Source organism: Montipora capricornis, chromosome 5 (assembly GCF_036669925.1).
Source record: "Montipora capricornis isolate CH-2021 chromosome 5, ASM3666992v2, whole genome shotgun sequence".
NCBI classification, from domain to species: domain Eukaryota; kingdom Metazoa; phylum Cnidaria; class Anthozoa; order Scleractinia; family Acroporidae; genus Montipora; species Montipora capricornis.
Genome location: NC_090887.1, coordinates 16,271,221 through 16,288,720, shown reverse-complemented (window position 1 = coordinate 16,288,720; position 17,500 = coordinate 16,271,221). Strand labels below are relative to the sequence as shown.

General features: G+C 38.6%; 1 protein-coding gene across 5 annotated transcripts in view; it reads right to left on the bottom strand.

Annotated features, from left to right (window-relative positions):
- Positions 1-3,612: 3,612 nt before the first annotated feature.
- Positions 3,613-17,500, bottom strand: part of LOC138049656 (transcription initiation factor TFIID subunit 5-like) — a 21,344-nt gene continuing 7,456 nt past the window's right edge. For 2 of the 5 annotated variants that reach the window (XM_068896051.1, XM_068896049.1), the window contains 15 exons: positions 16,739-16,816; positions 15,732-15,832; positions 15,551-15,584; positions 14,824-14,890; positions 12,957-13,076; positions 11,769-11,914; positions 11,168-11,198; positions 10,245-10,351; positions 9,970-10,051; positions 7,756-7,867; positions 6,417-6,530; positions 5,755-5,809; positions 5,304-5,426; positions 4,865-4,949; positions 3,613-4,110 (listed from right to left, as the gene is read on the bottom strand). In XM_068896051.1, the coding sequence (XP_068752152.1) occupies positions 3,981-4,110; positions 4,865-4,949; positions 5,304-5,426; positions 5,755-5,809; positions 6,417-6,530; positions 7,756-7,867; positions 9,970-10,051; positions 10,245-10,351; positions 11,168-11,198; positions 11,769-11,914; positions 12,957-13,076; positions 14,824-14,890; positions 15,551-15,584; positions 15,732-15,832; positions 16,739-16,816 (1,385 nt within the window). In that variant the 3' untranslated portion in view covers positions 3,613-3,980. Of the gene's footprint in view, positions 4,111-4,864; positions 4,950-5,303; positions 5,427-5,754; positions 6,166-6,416; positions 6,531-7,755; positions 7,868-9,969; positions 10,052-10,244; positions 10,352-11,167; positions 11,199-11,768; positions 11,915-12,956; positions 13,077-14,823; positions 14,891-15,550; positions 15,585-15,731; positions 15,833-16,738; positions 16,817-17,500 lie in introns of those variants that run through there. The other 3 variants (XM_068896050.1, XR_011132421.1, XR_011132422.1) reach the window with 3 other exon arrangements.

The window sequence follows — 17,500 nt, the reverse complement described above, 5'->3', positions numbered from 1 at the left end:
TACTTCTGTTAAAATAACTATGCATCTGTCCTTTTGCTGACTGTTAACTATAGATGTTTCAGTTTTTAGACCGTTCAATGAGCAAACTGAAGTATCCTCATGCGTCATGCACAAGAAATTATAGTTGTTTTATTTCTTCTAGCAGTGATGATCTTCAGTTTTAAAACAGTCTTAGAGAAATGAGGACGCAAACACTGAAGTAGGAATAGAATGGATAGAAATTCAGGTAATTTTTGCAGCCAGCATAATCAGTCGCAAGCAAGTTTCACCTGGAATTGAAAGAAGAACAATTGAGTACAACCTTGTAATACCGTGATATATTTTCATTCTTTGCCGGCAAAATAGGCCGAACTTAAAATGGTTCATTTTCTCGGCAGACAAATCAGTGTATTGGTGTCGTAGGTTGATTTTTTTTTTTTTTTTAATTGAAACTCCAGAATTCAGTCCTGTTATCTGGATGGACATGACAACACTTGGTGGAGCGGAATACATACCAGAGCATAATATCAAACTTAACTTTGGAGTCATGCGATTTTTTTCTTCCCCGTTTTAATACGTGCCGTAGAAATCTTTGCTAGTTCCTTGAACTATCAGCTTTTCGCAAATGGTCTTAAGTGTAATGAGCAAACATGAGATACCTGAAGGGGCTCTTTCAAAGATGAGGCAACAGAAGGAACTAAAGAACAATATCCCGAATTATGCCATTTACGACGTATTTTACCTACCTTGCGCTTGCCTTTAAGTCAGTAATAGAAGTCATACAGATTTAGTTAGTTTGTATAAGGGGCTTCATAAAGACTGCTGAAAAAGTTACATCTCCATGGCACAACAGTTTAGTTAACAGCGCAGTGAAGGGAAACGTCCCTTTACAAAATTAATATCTTGTTTGCAACCGGTCAATAATTACGATTCGACATGGATGGCTGGAGTTTGACACTGAATGAAAAATGCACGTCGTAATAGTTGAGTCAGGGTTGACGTCAACCCAAAGCTTTTTCTCACAGATTGTTAATTGATTTTATCAGCTGCTCTTCTGGCCGAAGCTCCGCTGACTCTCGAACAGGGTATCCTCAGCGAGAAGAGTTATGTCTGTGGAAAGAATATCAATGGGAATTTTATCAGAATTGAGGACTTTTGAGTGTGAACGGAGATCAAAATGTGGAGTGATGTTCGGCTCCGGAGATGACGAGTGTGCAGCCTTCGCTTCGCTTGAGAGTGTATAAACGAGTACTAAAATCACTATATCAGCAATGGCTAATGAATGGACCCAAAACAAAAGTAAACAACATATTTGAGGTAGGGAAAGTTTATTGCGCGAGAAAGACGTTCAGTTTTTCAACTTAACTTAATTTTAAACTCTTTTCACCATTTAACTCTCTTACTACATAATAGTTATGCATTGCAAAATCGCCTTGTCAGCTTGGGGAACCTGTGAATCACCTTCAAAATATCAGTGAAAATATAGGGGCGTTAGCCTTTTGAACTCTTTAAAAACGCCTCCGAAACAATCTGTTTGTAGTTTAATTTAATTAAATTTAATTACAGCTTTTAGTAGGCATTTTGCTACGCCTCAATGCGTGTACACTACATAATACAAATACAAAAGCTAAAGCTAATACAAAAAAGGTAATGACAATAATAACGATATGTATATATAACTAGAATAATATGGATTAATGATGGATGATCTATAAAAAAAAAAGTCAATAAACTAATATATAAATATATATGTGTGTATAATAATATAATCTGTAAGGTATTAAGACTCAAGGATCAGTCAAACGCCTCTGTGAAAAGATATGTCTTAACTAGAGATATGAATTGTTTGACAGTTTCAGCATATTTTAGCGAATCTGGTAGATTATTCCAAAGCTTAGGCGCAGCGATTGAAAATGCTCTATCGCCGTATGTAGTTGTGGATGACTTAGGAACTATTAATAGCCTTTTGGTCGCAGAGCGTAAAGCGCGCTTCGGTTTATAAGAATCAAGTAAGCTACTTAAATACGATGGCACATAGCCGTTAATAATCTTAAAAGTAATAAGTAAAACCTTTAAAACTATTCTTTGATTAATAGGCAGCCAATGCAATTGGCGTAGAACAGGAGTTATAGTTTTGAGGATACAGATCAGCCTAGTGTATTAGTAAAGTAGAGTTAACGACGTTTTGAACGTTAACGAAATAGAGAAGACGAGACAAACAACATTACTTACATTCATCGGCCATCTTTCTCCTCTTTCCTCGGCAGCGAGACAGATTCCCGCGCTTTTTCACGCTTTCACCCCCGGGACAGCTGCCTCGATTCCAAGAGCCGCGCCCCGAATCCCGAAAAAATTCCAGTCGATGCGGGATTGAAATTATTCCGCGGTTGCGTTGAGGTCATCCTTTTCGCCCACAGCGATGCTTCAGGTTTCTTTAATTTGTGCTCAAACATTCACACGGTTCGAAGTCTTCTTTAAGCTCGTTTAATAGGAAACCGTTTTAAAGTAGTCAGTTGTTATGGTGTGGCGGACAATTTCCGCAACAAGTGCGAGGTTGTTGTGAATTGAACTTTAGGCAATCATAACAATTGTTTGCTTGAAACGGCAGGGGTATTTTTGCAGAACGCCGAACGCTTAAAATCGGTATTTGATGGTAATAACTACACATAAACGCAACATTAACCAACAGCTAACCATTTTAGAAATCGGCGTTTAGACCTAATTACTAAAGACATGCATTACCATAATTGTAGGCAAACCATTCGGCGTTTTGCAAAATACCTCTGCCATGCTTGTAATGAAAGTTGGAAGGATCATCGCGGTTAGGTTTTCTGAGCGATTTACGCAGTTGCAATGGAGAAGCCTTCCCAGAAGGAGAGGGATCCTTGTTCCCTTTTCAAAAATTGCATGCGTTCTCTTGTTCCTGAAAAACGTTATATTCTAGATTTTACGCACACCCACTCCCCCCCCCCCCCCGACCAAATTCTACTCCACACCTGACCCAAATGGCGCCCTTTCTAAGAAGTGTCCTGTACATGGTCGGAGAAAATAAGTGAAACAAAACCATATTTCTACCTTGAAAACGTTTGAGGAAGACATGCATTTATCAAGCCAAGCTGGTCTGAAACGTAACTGTCAGCCCTGTCTTCGCCGGGGAACTTGGATCATAAGACACGCCAGCCAGGCAGCTTGGTTTGGCGACGCACCCATTAGTCGTGGAAATCTGTTACAACTAGAAATCCAAATCTGAGTTGCTCAGCGTTCGAGGGGGTCAGTGATTTAATGTGCCTTTGCAAAGGCCAAGTGAAAGTTTCAATAGATCTTTTAACCGAGAGGGCGACCATCTTGAATTCTATTGTTCTCAGGGATATATAATGGGAAGCCGTTACCCTGGCCTGGGAGCAATTACCTTCAAGTTGTAGGTATGAACTTTCTTTGAGTGCAAAATTCTCCCAACTAGACTGATTTTGCATTTCCAACGTTCCAGTTCCTCATCACGTATCATCAAAGGACGAAAACACAAAAGTGATTTCAAAATTATAAACCCAAAGTTACTCCCCCCCCCACCCCCCCCAACCGCCATCTTAAATTTATGCACATGAAACATCAGAATTATAAACGGCCTCGGTATCTTTAAAATGGTCTATAATTTTATTTTACAAAATTTCGTAAAGTTCTGTTTATTTACAATTAATACTTCGTAATTCTACCTCTCTTGTCACCACTTCAAAAGAACACATTTGGTTTGGTGTAAACAGTGGAAGTTTCTTAAAGCTCCAGAAGAGCCACTTCAAAAATACCTCTGGGCGAAAACTAAGCATAAAGTTTTAGCAATGTTTGACTGTTTCTTTTTGTGTCCTTACTTGAAAAAGAAGAATCAATATTTAAGATTGCTTGTATTCCTTGCTCATTTTTAAAAGTCCATGTCAGAAGATCCAAAAACACTCATCAAGTTTCTGCATTTCGGAGTAGTCACATTTCAAGAAGTATTTATCAGTTGCTTAGGAAGACGGAATGAAAGGCCCAGACGCAAGTAGCAAATTTCTAAGCGTAAAGTGTAAACAGTGAACTGGCGTCCGCTTTGTAGGATAGGATCCGAGTTCGAAAGTCTCGCATTTGGACGATTCAGGGCTAAGAAAAGAGAAAGACAAAAATATTAATTTACTTTGTGAGGTCACTATTAAGGACTGCGTAAGTTCGCCATGTGTTGCGACATAATGGATCCCTCAATCTCACAAAAACTATATCCAAATGACTACTAAACTACGCCAAGTTCTTACGTTCGACCCAGGACGCAGCTCTTTACAACCTCTAATTTCATTGGATCCCTTTAGGACGCAGAGGGGCCATTGTTTCTTTTGTATCGTTCTTTGTTTTGTGAACCAATCCCGAGAGCCGTAATAATTGCTGCGTATTGACCCTTATGTTTCGTTGCATTAAGGTCTCCCTTACAGCGGTTACCAGTCACACGCACCGCAACCATTTTTTTTTACTTTTCAAAACTAAATTTGGGAGGACGTCAATCAACTGTTTCCATGGCTAATTCGACTGCCGCCAAGAGAAGAAAACTATTGTCATGGAAACATTTGATTGACGTCCTCCCAAATTTCGTTTCGAAAAATGAAAAAAGTCGTGGAGGGGCGCGTGTGACTGATAATCGCTGTAAGAATTATGAGGACAAAAGAAAAAGAACAGCGATGTAATGAACTTACACGTCAAAAGATCAGTTGGGTGTTTATATGTTTTTCTTTGCTTTGTTTCTTTTTTGTTTTTTTTAATCGTCAAATCAAATTTCCATCATTTAAAAGGATTTAACGAGCTCAAGAAAGGCGGCACATAGATTTGCCAGTAGTCACACTAACCAACCCGTTTTTCACAAACTTACTTTTCGTTGCTTCTTTCCTCTTCATCATCCTCAGGATTACAAATAGCACGAGCGTCCCATAGCTTGACACAGTTATCCACACCACCTGAAAAAATATCAATCACGATGTTGACAAAACTGGGCTCTTTTAGGTTTAATCCAACCGGTATCCCGAGTCGCCCGCAACTAAAAAAAAATCTAGTTACAGTCGTACACTGATCCCACTGTCGCTACTTCCGTTAACAAATCATCACGTTTTCTGCCTATGCAGACAACCCATCCCTGTTCGTTTAAAATTCCATCCCACATCAGATGATGACCTAAATGCAATTCTGTACTATACTACGCCAACTTTGGATTCAAACCAAATCTCTCGCATCTAATTCGAAGAGGAAAGAGAACAACGGCAACAGAAATCCTTGGATAAATTCTCCAGAGAAAGAATTTGAGGCTGTCATACCTGAAGCGAGCATGTTCCCGTCTCTACTAAAACGCAAAGAGTACACGGTATCTGAGTGTCCTTTCAGCTCTGTCAGTAATGTCCCTTCTGCCAGGTCCCAAACTAGGATACGCTTATCGACTCCTATAAATTCAGAAAACAGATCACAGAGGAACTATCTCAGCGCAATATGGTGGTAACACATTCAGACAGTCTGAAACACACCTGCGCTTGCTTGAAATTCCAAGAGGACAATTTCAAGTTCACCTCGCTTTGAGCCGACTCTTTGAAGAAAGGTTCATGTGAACTTGTCAACGGTTAAAGGAAACACTATAATGAGTATCTACAGGCTCAGAAAAAGTGTTGCGCTCTCTACATCATTGAACACTTCCTTCCGCACACTTGACATTTTGAAGAAACTTGTTATGCTGTATCAAGATATAACGGTTAAGGCAAGCGTTGCTGAAATTACCCGACGAGGCGAGGTAACGTCCGTCGGGAGAGAACGCCAGTGAATAGATAGCTCCCTGAGTAGCAAGGAAACGAGAGAAAAATGAGCAAGTGCAAAAGCACCATTAAAAGATCCTTCCCGGTTTCAGTGAGCAATATCCCAATCAAGTCATAAATCGATACATGCACAGCTAAAAATAACGCAATTGTTATGTAACGTTATTGAAACTTCCCTTCTAACGAAAAAATAACTAAAAACCACAGTAAACAATGTTTGCCATAAAATTTGATGTAAATTAGTTTTTTTTAAAAATTTAGGACCAGTCAATTTCATTTTTAAATTTCTCGGGCGACGACTTCTCGATTAATTGTGACATATTGCAGTTGCCTCGTTGTCATTATACAAAAAGCTCAGTATTCAAGATGGTGGAGCGTGAAAAATATGAAAGTAAAAGTAAGTGATTCAAAAATTCTTTTTTTTGATGAAAACACTTGCAAAAAAATTTGATGGCGAACATTTTTCCTTCCGCTTAAAAAAAATTATCCGCTTACGATGGAAAAGAGCTTCCCTTTAAAACCAATCAGTTGTCATAGTATTTAACGCTGTTTGCTCTTAAGAAACTTCGAGCAACTCAGCCCAAGAAAGATCAGAACTTGCGCGGTCGTGTATTTGTCAACAGTTACCTTATGTCCAGTGAAAAAACGGACAGAGCTGCCAGTATTTAGATCCCAGAACCTCACGGTCCGGTCACAAGATCCAGTAGCAACGTAGTTGCAGTTTGCATGAAAAGCAACTCTCTGTGAAAGACAAAAAATGAGAAAAAAACTAAGGTCTTAATCGTATCAATTACCATATAATAAAACAAAACGGCTGAACAATAGGCCTTTTTCGATATATTAAAATTCAGCTTGATAGCGAGTCAGTGAGGACAAAGACAAAGGAAAGTGGTGATATGTAAATATTTTTCACATTAATTCCCACGTGTTTCTATTGTCTTTGTCCTCACTGCCTCGCTTTCAACCTGAATATTTAATATATCGAAAATGGCCTATTTGAAAAACTCTTACGTGTATTTGTGGTTCATTAGAAATCGTTGGGTTTCACAAACAAACGAAGTGATTTTTTTTCGTTTTCCTTTCTCAGTTTGTTTTGGTAGTGTCTAATTTCTAAATCTTTGCAGATATCTTTGCCATACAATACAAAAAAAATTGCTTTAACGTAAACTTTGTGTGTTAAGTTTCTTATGAACGTCTTCGCACTTGGACCCGCTCTGACAACGCGGCTAAAGAATATGGCGCACTTTGGTGGTATAAGGTTGTTTGGAATGCAAATTGTGTCAGAGTTTTCAAGGAATTTATCTGGTATAAATTGATAACAAAACTTTGAAAGAGGATTTTTTGGTCATTAAATAGCGCGGAAAAGAAATGCATTAAAATTTAAATCGCACATGCAGAGAGCGCAGAACCATTGTTTGTCCTCATTATTCTCCGCCGTTTTGTTTTCTGCCGACGTCGTTGTTTCTTACGTTCTCCAACAGTTAAGTTTAAACATCAAAAGTACCTGCTCACTCTCCCCTCCCCGATAAAAACCATTCCGTGCCCTTCAAAAGAGCTAATAGGGAGACCCCGGAGTTTAAGAAACCATGACGACGACGGCGACGAAAACGTCACTTCAAAATAAAGTTTGAGCAGTTCTAAGTATTTCATGATTGTTCCATCTTGTTTATATTATTTAATATGAGCGAAGAGTCCTAAAACTGGATTGGTACGGACGGATTTGAAGTAAAGAGTGAGACTGAAAGATTCACTGTAGTTTGTCCACGTTGTCGTCAAAACCTTAAATTTGGTCATTTCACGTAGTAGTTTTGACGAGTACGGGAGAGAAATGTTCAAAAATGCGTGCCGCACGTGCAGCACGAGCATTTTGGTTCTTTTTAACCAATAATATTACTTCTTTTTGGCGTTGTCGTTGCCGTAGTCGTCGTCGTTTCTTAAACTCTCGAATGTTTGAATGCATTCATACATTGACGTCAGACACGTGACCAGCTAAGATCCTAAGCGGTTGTGGGTGGTCGGTGCTCCAAAGGCGGGCTGTGCGGTCATGAGATGCTGTAGCGAAATAGTGCCCTTTTGGACTGAGGAAAGAAAACTACAAATATTCCTACTTCTCTACATAGATTTATCGTACGGCCCGTAAGCACCTGTGTTAAATTTCTCGTTAATCCTTTGACAAACTTCATCAACCTGAACCTCACCCACCCCCTGGAAAACGAGAAGCCCCAATTACATGCACTTACTGTCCCAGCCATCCCCTTGGGGAAATGAATAGATGCACTGTGACCTTCTGGCCCGGGTTGCTCGAAGTATGGTTAGCGCTAACCAGCGTTAAATACCATGGAAACCTATAGGTTTTGATATCTCTTAACCAACGGTTAGCGCTAACCAGGCTTCAAGCAACCGGCCCTTGGCCTTCAAAGGCTACAGAACATCATGACTGAACGTTGAATGCACTTTACTGGCCACGTCCTGTGTGTGCCTCGCTCTCCCTTCCCAAGGTTGTATAAGACTAAACCCCTGTTGTTGGACGATAGGGAGCTTAAGCAACGACAACAGCGACGGCAACGAGAACATCATCTAAAACTACAAATCCGCGTTATTTAATCGCTTCGTTACTATTTCAACTTTTTTAATATGACGAGGGTGTTCTAGTTCCTCAAAAATTACACTCGTCTTAACGGCACTTAATTTAGGGGAGAAAATGAAGCTTTATCCTCGAATGCTGACGCCCGTTATAAAACCTCAAATTTGGCTATTTCACGTTGTTGTTTTTCCTGACGACGGCAAAGAAATGGACAAAAATGAAAAACGCACGTGCAGGGCGTGCAAAGCTATTGTTTTTGCCCACTAAATATGCAAATTTGTGAAGTTTTTGTTGCCGTCACCGTTCTCGTTGCTTAAGCTCCCTATTCTCGAGGAACTACATTGTACCGCACCCTCGTCATATTAAAAAGGTTGAAAGGGTCACGTAGCGATTAAAATTACGCGAATTGATATTTCGAGATTAAGTTCTCGTTGCCGTCGCCGTCGTCGTTGCTTAAGCTCTCTAATGTTGCGTTGCAAGTTGAGATGGTTTGTTGCGCGTATTACCACAGGTAACCCAGGCTCACTGTTATCCTCGAGGGAGGCGAGTCCTAAATTGCTAAAAACAAAACTCACTGAGCAATTTGGGACTCCCCTCCCTCGAGGGAGACTTATTATACTCGTCACCAGGCGTCCAGAGTTCAGCGCCATTTTGAATTGGGCACTTCGTGAGTACCACGCTTTCTGGCCGCCATTTTAGCAGGTTAACTTACAAGTTTTACGGAGTCTGGTGGCTCCGCGTTGCTACCTGGAGATGCTTCAGTGGATTCATGGTTTACAGAAATTCCTATTCCACGAACCTGGCGTGTTTATTTAGCGACTGGATTTGATTTTCGTGGAGGGTCGATCGGAGTCCCGACGCTGGCTTCCGTCTCCTACCTTGTCACTACATTATGAAGGAAGGTGAACGGGGACCATTTTCCCCGAAACTTTGTGTACGTATTAAAGACAACAACAGCTCACCACATGGTAAGTTTTATCGATTTTTATTACCATTTTCTAGCAAATTTTCAGACCTAAACTTCGCCTCATATGTTCTCTATATTTTAATACCTACGTGACGCACACAGTGAGCCTGGGTTACCTGTGGTATTACTACCTTCTTACGTAACAAATTTCCATATTCCAAAACGTAAAAGCGACGTCTACTTTTTGCAAAATAAAGATTTGTTGTACAACAAAACATCTCAACTTGCAACGCAACATTGTTTCGCGACATGTTGTACGAAAAATGTTGCCTTTATTACTGGGCCTTAAAGAAGACCGCTCTGGGCTTCGGCCAGGATTTTTTGACCCCTAAAACAGACCATATTTAAAACATATTAAAAACATATTTATATTTCTTCGCGTGAAACCCTAAACGAGACCTTCACGGCTACATATGGGCTATATATGATGGCGTTTTCCCGGGTCAGACGCTTATCCAGAAATTTGACAACTCAATACGTGTATTTCCCTTGGGGTACAACCTTTGAAAGGCCTTGTAGATCAAGAAAACAACCTGACGGTAGCAACACAATCTTGCCCGCATAAACAGCCCAGTTTGCGACCCTTTTCGGTCTTTGAGTTCAAGGAGTAAACAAAAACAACAACTCACCAAAACTGAACGTCCCAGACGGGGTAGTTATGTCCTTTAAAACAAACTAATGAACTGAAGGTATAGAGACTCCATAGACGCACTGTGCAGAATAATAATAAGAAACAATTAAAAAAAAAACCACAATTGGGGCCTAGGTCGAAGGCGAGGCGGGGTTAGGTCGCCTCGCCTCGACCCAAGCCCCCACTCGCTTTTCCCGACTATCTGGGAACCTGGAACAAGCTAAAAGACAAAAGAATAATTTCTTGGCCACCATTTATGAATATGGTATATACCTGTTCTGTCTGCAGAGCTCGAGAGAAGGAACGAGTTATCTGTGTTAAAACTAGTGGAAAATACTGGCCCTGAATGACCAATCAAGTGTCTACTTTCCACAGCTGTCCTAAGAAGTAAAACAGCAAGACAAGTTATGCATTTTGCCATGTGCTGTTTACAAATCTCTAATATGAAGCTGATGTCTCTTTTAAAAGGTCTTCCAGTTGGGAGTTCTCTTAAGCTTTTCAGTAAATTAAAAGCAAATACCGGTGATACGAGTAACATGAATAGTCTTTCTTAAAAAAATTAGCTTCATTCTCAAGTAAAGTACCCTGGGTACCAGAGTTTTTTCTCGCGTGCGGCAGACGGAAAATTCTTCGATTCGCTTTGGCGGCCAAAGGCCAATGGCACAAGCAGCGACACAATAGAAACTGTGCAAGAAAAACCTGTGGTACCCAGGGTACAAGTAAAGTAAACCCATTTACCAAAACAATCATTTCATACTCTGACTGACTTCACAAGAAGGCTCAGGTGATTTGTAGACAGTTCACAGTCCCTAGTTTTCCTTTTCAATCATCAAGATCATGCAACTTTAACCTATTGAACCCTTGGAGTGAGACTCAACAGATTTTACTCTGTCAAACGCCAGATGATTTTACTCGTCAATGAGGGGGGAGGGGTGGGGGCTCAGGAGTGAATGGGTTATATTTAAGAACAATTATTGTCCCCATCTATCTTGGGAGGGAGAATTGCTACTCCCCTCACCCCATTCAGTAGATTTGTCACTTTCTCAATCTTACCCAAGCTTGGGAAGACAACTCTACTTTAATGGTTCATTTTAGGGTTTGGTGCACTCGTAGTTTACAGGTCAAAAATGATTGCATTACATCGTAAATTCAATCATAACCTTTACGTGTGATGTTACTAGCAATAGGGAACAAACCTGTGGTCCATTATTCGTTCAAGAACATCCTCTGTGATAGAGAAATAAAAGTGATTAACAACAGTAAAATGGCTTTGTTTATACTGTCTCCTGGAAACACATGTAGCTTTTAAGTTTTTTACAGCCACTCCGCTCTAAGAAAAACTCAAACTTAACAGAACATGATTGAGAACCCCAGCTGGCAGAAGGAAACCAGTTAGCTATTTACAAAGTAACTTGTAGTTGAATTTGGGAACACATACAAATGTAAGACAAATCCAGCCAATGGTAAGAGAGGGATCTGAGCCCAAAGCAACCACATTTACTTCCAAGTATAAGGCTAGCCCAATCAATTTGCAAACGCAAATTTCCCTCCGTAGATAAGCCCTTCCAAAACTAAGCCCCTGAAAAAGGGCCTTAGAAAAATATAAGCCCTGGGACTTATTTTCGGAATTTTACAGTACATGTATGTACCGAACCTGTCACTTGTGATAAGTACCAAAATCTCTACGCCTTTCTATCAAAAGAGTGATGTCTAACAGCATCTCATTTTACTAATCAATGGGGGAAGTTTATTGCAGAAATTCAATGACATTACATTATTTATTCAACTTTAACTAACCTGCTTCTTTGTCAATTTGAGCAAGTTCTGAGGGTGATTTGAGCATTCTCAGTTTCTTTGGGGTGAGGCTCCACACCCGCACACTACTGTCCTCAAACCCACCTGACAGCAGGCTTGAGTCCTCTGACATACTAACAGTGTTCAAACTGTAATAAGAAGATGATTCTCTGAGATAATTGAGTTTTAGCAATGAATTTAACCCAATTGGTCGAGGATTGCATCATACCTTGCCATTATCATCACTCTACGCATTGACATTACATGGGAATCTTTGTTCACAATAATTTTTTTACCCGTATTATCATAATTTATCCCATAAATGATTATTATCTTTTTATTATATTACAAGTATCTTCATACTACTACTACTACTACTACTACTACTACTAAAAATAATAATAATAATAATAATAATAATAATAATAATAATAATAATAATAATAACAACATTGAAGCATCTATATATCAATAATAATCTATACATCAATAATAATAGTATTGAAGCATCTTTATGCCTCCAATTCAACCTAGACTCTATTTATTGCCTCTGGCCCTTAGCTTCTTTTTGGACTGGAATTCTTTAGCCAGACTTGAAGTCCAGACCAATCCTTATTGGTGACTGGAAAATATTACCACTTGTCACCTACTTGTCATCTAGAACAGCTCCCACTCAAAAACTGATGACATTGTTCTAAATCCTTATTTCGTACACCAGACTAACTCAATGAATGTGCCAAAATTTGTCCTAATCTACCATTACATGTAGATTAAAATTAATGCTGAGCAAATCATTAATTTTGTTCCAGAAAACATTATGCTTAACTTCAAAAACTCATTAATAATTCACAAACCTAATAGCCTTTCAACGCTGATAAAATGTCATGCGCATGAGCTTTAATTAAACCCGATAAAACATTCCTATTTAAGATTCTTTGCATCTAAAGAATAGTAATAAGGCCCGGCTTGCTTTTTTGTCCTGTATGCTAATATCTTCCTCTCACAATTTGAACGTTAAATTTTGCGCAAACTCCTCAGGGACAATTTTTTGAGGAATGTTTTTAAAGCCGTTCAAAAAACTCACAGTACGTGTTTTATCACCTCTAGAAACAGTGCTGGTCAGTGCGTAAATAATATTGTCACAATGACAATGGACGTCTAAAATTTTGTGACACAAATTTCTCTCCTCACCTTGTATGTGCATTGAGTACACTGTAGAAGCAGATGGATGGAAGAGTGTCCGGACCCAACCTTATTCTTTTGGCAGCTTCTCTCATCAAGGTAATCTTCACCAATTTATCACTGTCCTTCCTAAGAAAAGAACACATAGGTGATTGATTATCTTGTCTGTATTAGCATTGGGATTAGAAAGCTACAGTAGGCACCAGATGTATCATGGCATGCAGAGGTTTAAGATGCAAACCTGCACGAGTGCAGTACATTACAATGAAGAATGAGTAACTTTCGTCGAAGAAACCTGAACAAATTCAAGCCATTTTAATAAAAGAAAGACTATCATTCTTTTGTTGGCTTTTGTCAAAAATTAGCCAAGCCTCTTCAAGTTTAATTGGGATCAAGTTTGGGTGGGGCAAAACAAGAGCTTTTTATTCCTCAGATTCAGCATGTCACAAGCATGAAAAAGGCCCATTAATTTTATTATAATCTACACTACACACCCCTAACATTTTATCCTATGAAGCCCTTTAATGGCCACAAGATCCTGACAAACTGACTTACTGCTGATAAATTTGATAAGTTGGTAGAGCATCACACCAATAGTGAAGAAGTAATGGCTTTGAATGTCATTGAAACTGCCTAAATTTTATTCAGTTTTCTAGGATGACAACAACTTAAAAATGTCTAGGTACAGTACCGCTCAAAACTATTTGTGCATTTGCCGTGGTTCCGACTAGGTGAAACTGCAGATTCAATCTCCAGTTTGACCGAGGTAAAACCTCGTCTACGGTAACCGAAAGCCAAGGTTTCACCTAGATTTTTTCCGGTTGGTTTATGCCGCTATTAACAGAGGATGCAGGATGCTTTTATTTGGAGCAGATAAATCTGAAGGATTGTTTTGATGTATATATCTGCATTTCTAATTGAATAAAAAGGATTATTATTATTATTATTATTATCATTTTACATGTACCTTTCACTTTCATTTCATCAAAATGCAAATAATAATAATAATAAAAATAAAAAAATAAAAAAATAAAAATAATAATAATAATAATAATAATAATAATAATAATTATTATTATTATTATTATTATTATTATTATTATTATTATTATTATTATTATTAAGAAAGAGAGAAGTTATCCTTCCACTTATAACACCTAAAAAAGTCAGGTCACTTCAACAGGATTATTTTGAGCCCAAGACCTCTGGGATGCCTGTGCAATGCTCTACTAACTGAGCTACTTTATGAAGCCCACACAGACTGTTGGGAGCAGGTCAATATTATTTGTTGGGATCTTGTGTTCCAATGAATGACTAAATCAATGAAATAAATGCATATTTGAAATGCAGCTTATAAAATTATAATGAAAGAGAGGTCATTGCTTAATAATTAGGGAGCTTTAGCAACGACGACGGGAACGGAAACGAGAACATCATCTCAAAACATAAATTCTCATTATTGTAATCACTTCACGACTATTCCAAGTTTTTTAATAATTATGGCAAAGGTGTGGCAGTGCATCAGGAGTGAAATTGTTATGAGCGATGCTTAATTTAGGGGAGAAAATTAAAATTTATCCTCAGCTGCTGACAACAGATCTTCATAAAACCTCAAATCTAGCTATTTCACGTTGTTGTTTTGCTCACGACGGCAAAGAAATAAACAAAAGTGAAAAACGCACGCACAGAGTGTGCAAAGCCATTGTTTTTGCCTGCTACAGTAAATATGCAAATTTGTGACGTTCTTGTTGTCGTTGCCGTTGTCTTTGCTAAAGCTCTCTAATGTCAAGATAAGTGCAATGATCCCTTCTCTCTTTCGTCTATAACACACACTTCAATATGCATTTATTTAACGTTATTACTAGTTGATACTCACATGACAGGAAATTGTATCTGACGGTTCAATGGGGGTGCATTTGGATTACGCTCCTGTTTCTTTTTGCCTGAGATTTAAAAAGCAACTTGTTGGAGCCACTGTCATTTCTTTTTATTTCTGTATCCAAAAAAATAGCCTAACTGCTTCTTAAAAAAATCCAGGTCCAGGTTACTCGACGCAGGGTTGGCGCTAACCGGTGTTAACTACCATGGAAACACATGTAGGTTTCGATACCTCTTAACCAATGGTAAGTGGCAACCGGCCCTAGAAGTCTAGTTTCTAGTTCACCAAAACAAAGGGATGAAAAAAAAATAGCTGCATCAGCCTAAAAGCAAATGTTCACAAATACCGGTACCAGCATGAAAATCTGAATTTAACCCAGAGGAAAAAAAATGCCTATCAGCCAGGTTGGGAAATAATCTGGCTTTTACCCTTCAACTTGAGGTTACATACATGTAATTATCAAACTTTGTTTAGATGCATCTTTTCCACTTCTTTCAAGCTGCTTTGTGGGCTTCTAACACAAAATTGCTTTTTTCAGTTTGTTTCGAATGATAACTGCAAAGAAAATCCTTGAATGGCGTAGTTTCATGGCAAAATTCTATTGCATGACTGCCCAATCACACTTCCCAGTGTTATTATTCTTTGTTGTGCAATTATACCATCATTAGTGAAGTTTTGGGGATTCATTAATGAAAGGAAGCTCTGTAGAAAGTTAAAAATGTACCTGGTCCATTTGAGTCCTTCTTGACTTTCTTTTTCTACACAGAAAGCAAACCAGAAGATATTAAATATATTATTGGACAAACATGGCATACCAGACTGATCGAGTATTAATGGCATACATGCAAGTAACTGTTTTGTACAAAATACAAAACAGATACTGAAAGTTCAGTCATTTAATTCACCTTCGGTTTATCTTTGTCATCATCATCTTCACTCTCTTCTTCGATCACAACTCCAAGATCAGGTTCAGGTGGTATCCCATAATAAACCTTGCTTTTATTAGCTGCAGTGCAAAGAACATACGGTGACTATTAAGAAAAAGCTTGCATGGTGTCTCTACTTAACCAGTGTAACTGCAACAAGATTATATTACATGTAGAAGTTCTTTTCCTTTCATGTAGGGTTTCATTACTGTATGTTACAGGTTAAATTTGATGTCAGGTCAAGATGATTTTAACTTAAGTTGTAATTTCTTTGTCTCTACAGTTACTGTATTAATTTTAATATAATTACTGGTATGTCATGATGAATACCAGTCACAAAGATATTACAAATCAACTGCAGCATTCTGGGTCCACACCCATAATTTCTTTATATACAGTATTACTTTAATTTTCACAACTTAGAAACACATGCTTCAGATCACTTCAAAATTACAACTTGCAATAAAATTGCTCAAGGAGTGCTTTATAATAAGGATACCACATCAACCTACAAAACTTATTGTAGGTTACCGGTAAATCATTTCGACCCGAAGTTAAATTTAACCAGTGACACAATATATTCTTATCTTAGAAAAAGGTTGGAAGTTAAGCCCTTAATATTTGAGACAGAGAGGATAAACTGTTTCTTTGCAAATCATTTGCCATTATATTGGTTTTGAAGGGGGGTTCATAAACATTGTTGCAGCTTTCTGTGATTGACAATGTGATTGACTTGCAACCCAAACCTAAAATTGCTTGCAAATTTAACTGCTTCAGTGCCTAAAGGGGAAGGGAAGGGGGAGGGGGGGGGGAGGTGACAAAAATGGTAATTTCGTTTATGACTGGTAAAATTCATAATGCCCAGACAAACCCACTTCCTCCCCAAAAGATCATTATCGCCATCATCATTGCCGTCGTCGTCTTCACCACCAACAGCATCATCAAAACATCACTACTACAATAATAATTATTATCAGTATTATCACCTTCAAATGTTGCTTCCCCTGTGACTGCTCCAGCTGTAGCTTCTATTGTTTGCTTGCTGCGTGGTCTTCCTTCAAAAACTGAAAATTGAATATGATAATAAAGATGCAAGAAATTATGTGAATTTGTTGCATGTGCAGTCATTTTTTTGGGGGGGACAACAAGAATTAACTGCATAACTTAAGGACGTTCGTGCCAATTGCTACTGCGCACGCGAATTCACATGCTATGTCATGCATTGAGCGAGCGCGCTAAGTACTAATTTTAAAAATGAACAACGATAGGGCAGATGGCCATTGATATAGCTTTGCTTGGATTTAACGATCTTGGATGTTCGGTGACCCCTTAACTTTTCTTTTCAGAAACAGATTTTACTTACAATTATCTCCACATTGTCCAAAAATGAACAAAAAATCAATATGGGAAGTTAAAAAAAATTCCAGATTTCTGTCCTCTGGACATGGAATCCTGCCATCTTGCGGCTGCAAGGCGCATGAAACTATGGTCGCTAAATGCGAACTTGTTCTTTAAGGAACCTCAACAGTTAACTAAATTCACTTGATGGGTCCACTTAAACAAAGTTTGGTAGAGAGCATTTCACTTCAAAGATGTAATTGCAATATTTTTGGTCTTACAGACACTGTGACCTTATTCGCTAAAGAAGCCGGATTTTTTCAGATTCAGGGTGTTCTTCTGGGCAAGTTCTCTCCAAAACGAGGTCGGTGATCCCCCATTTTTTTTACATTTCTGACATCACTAACTCA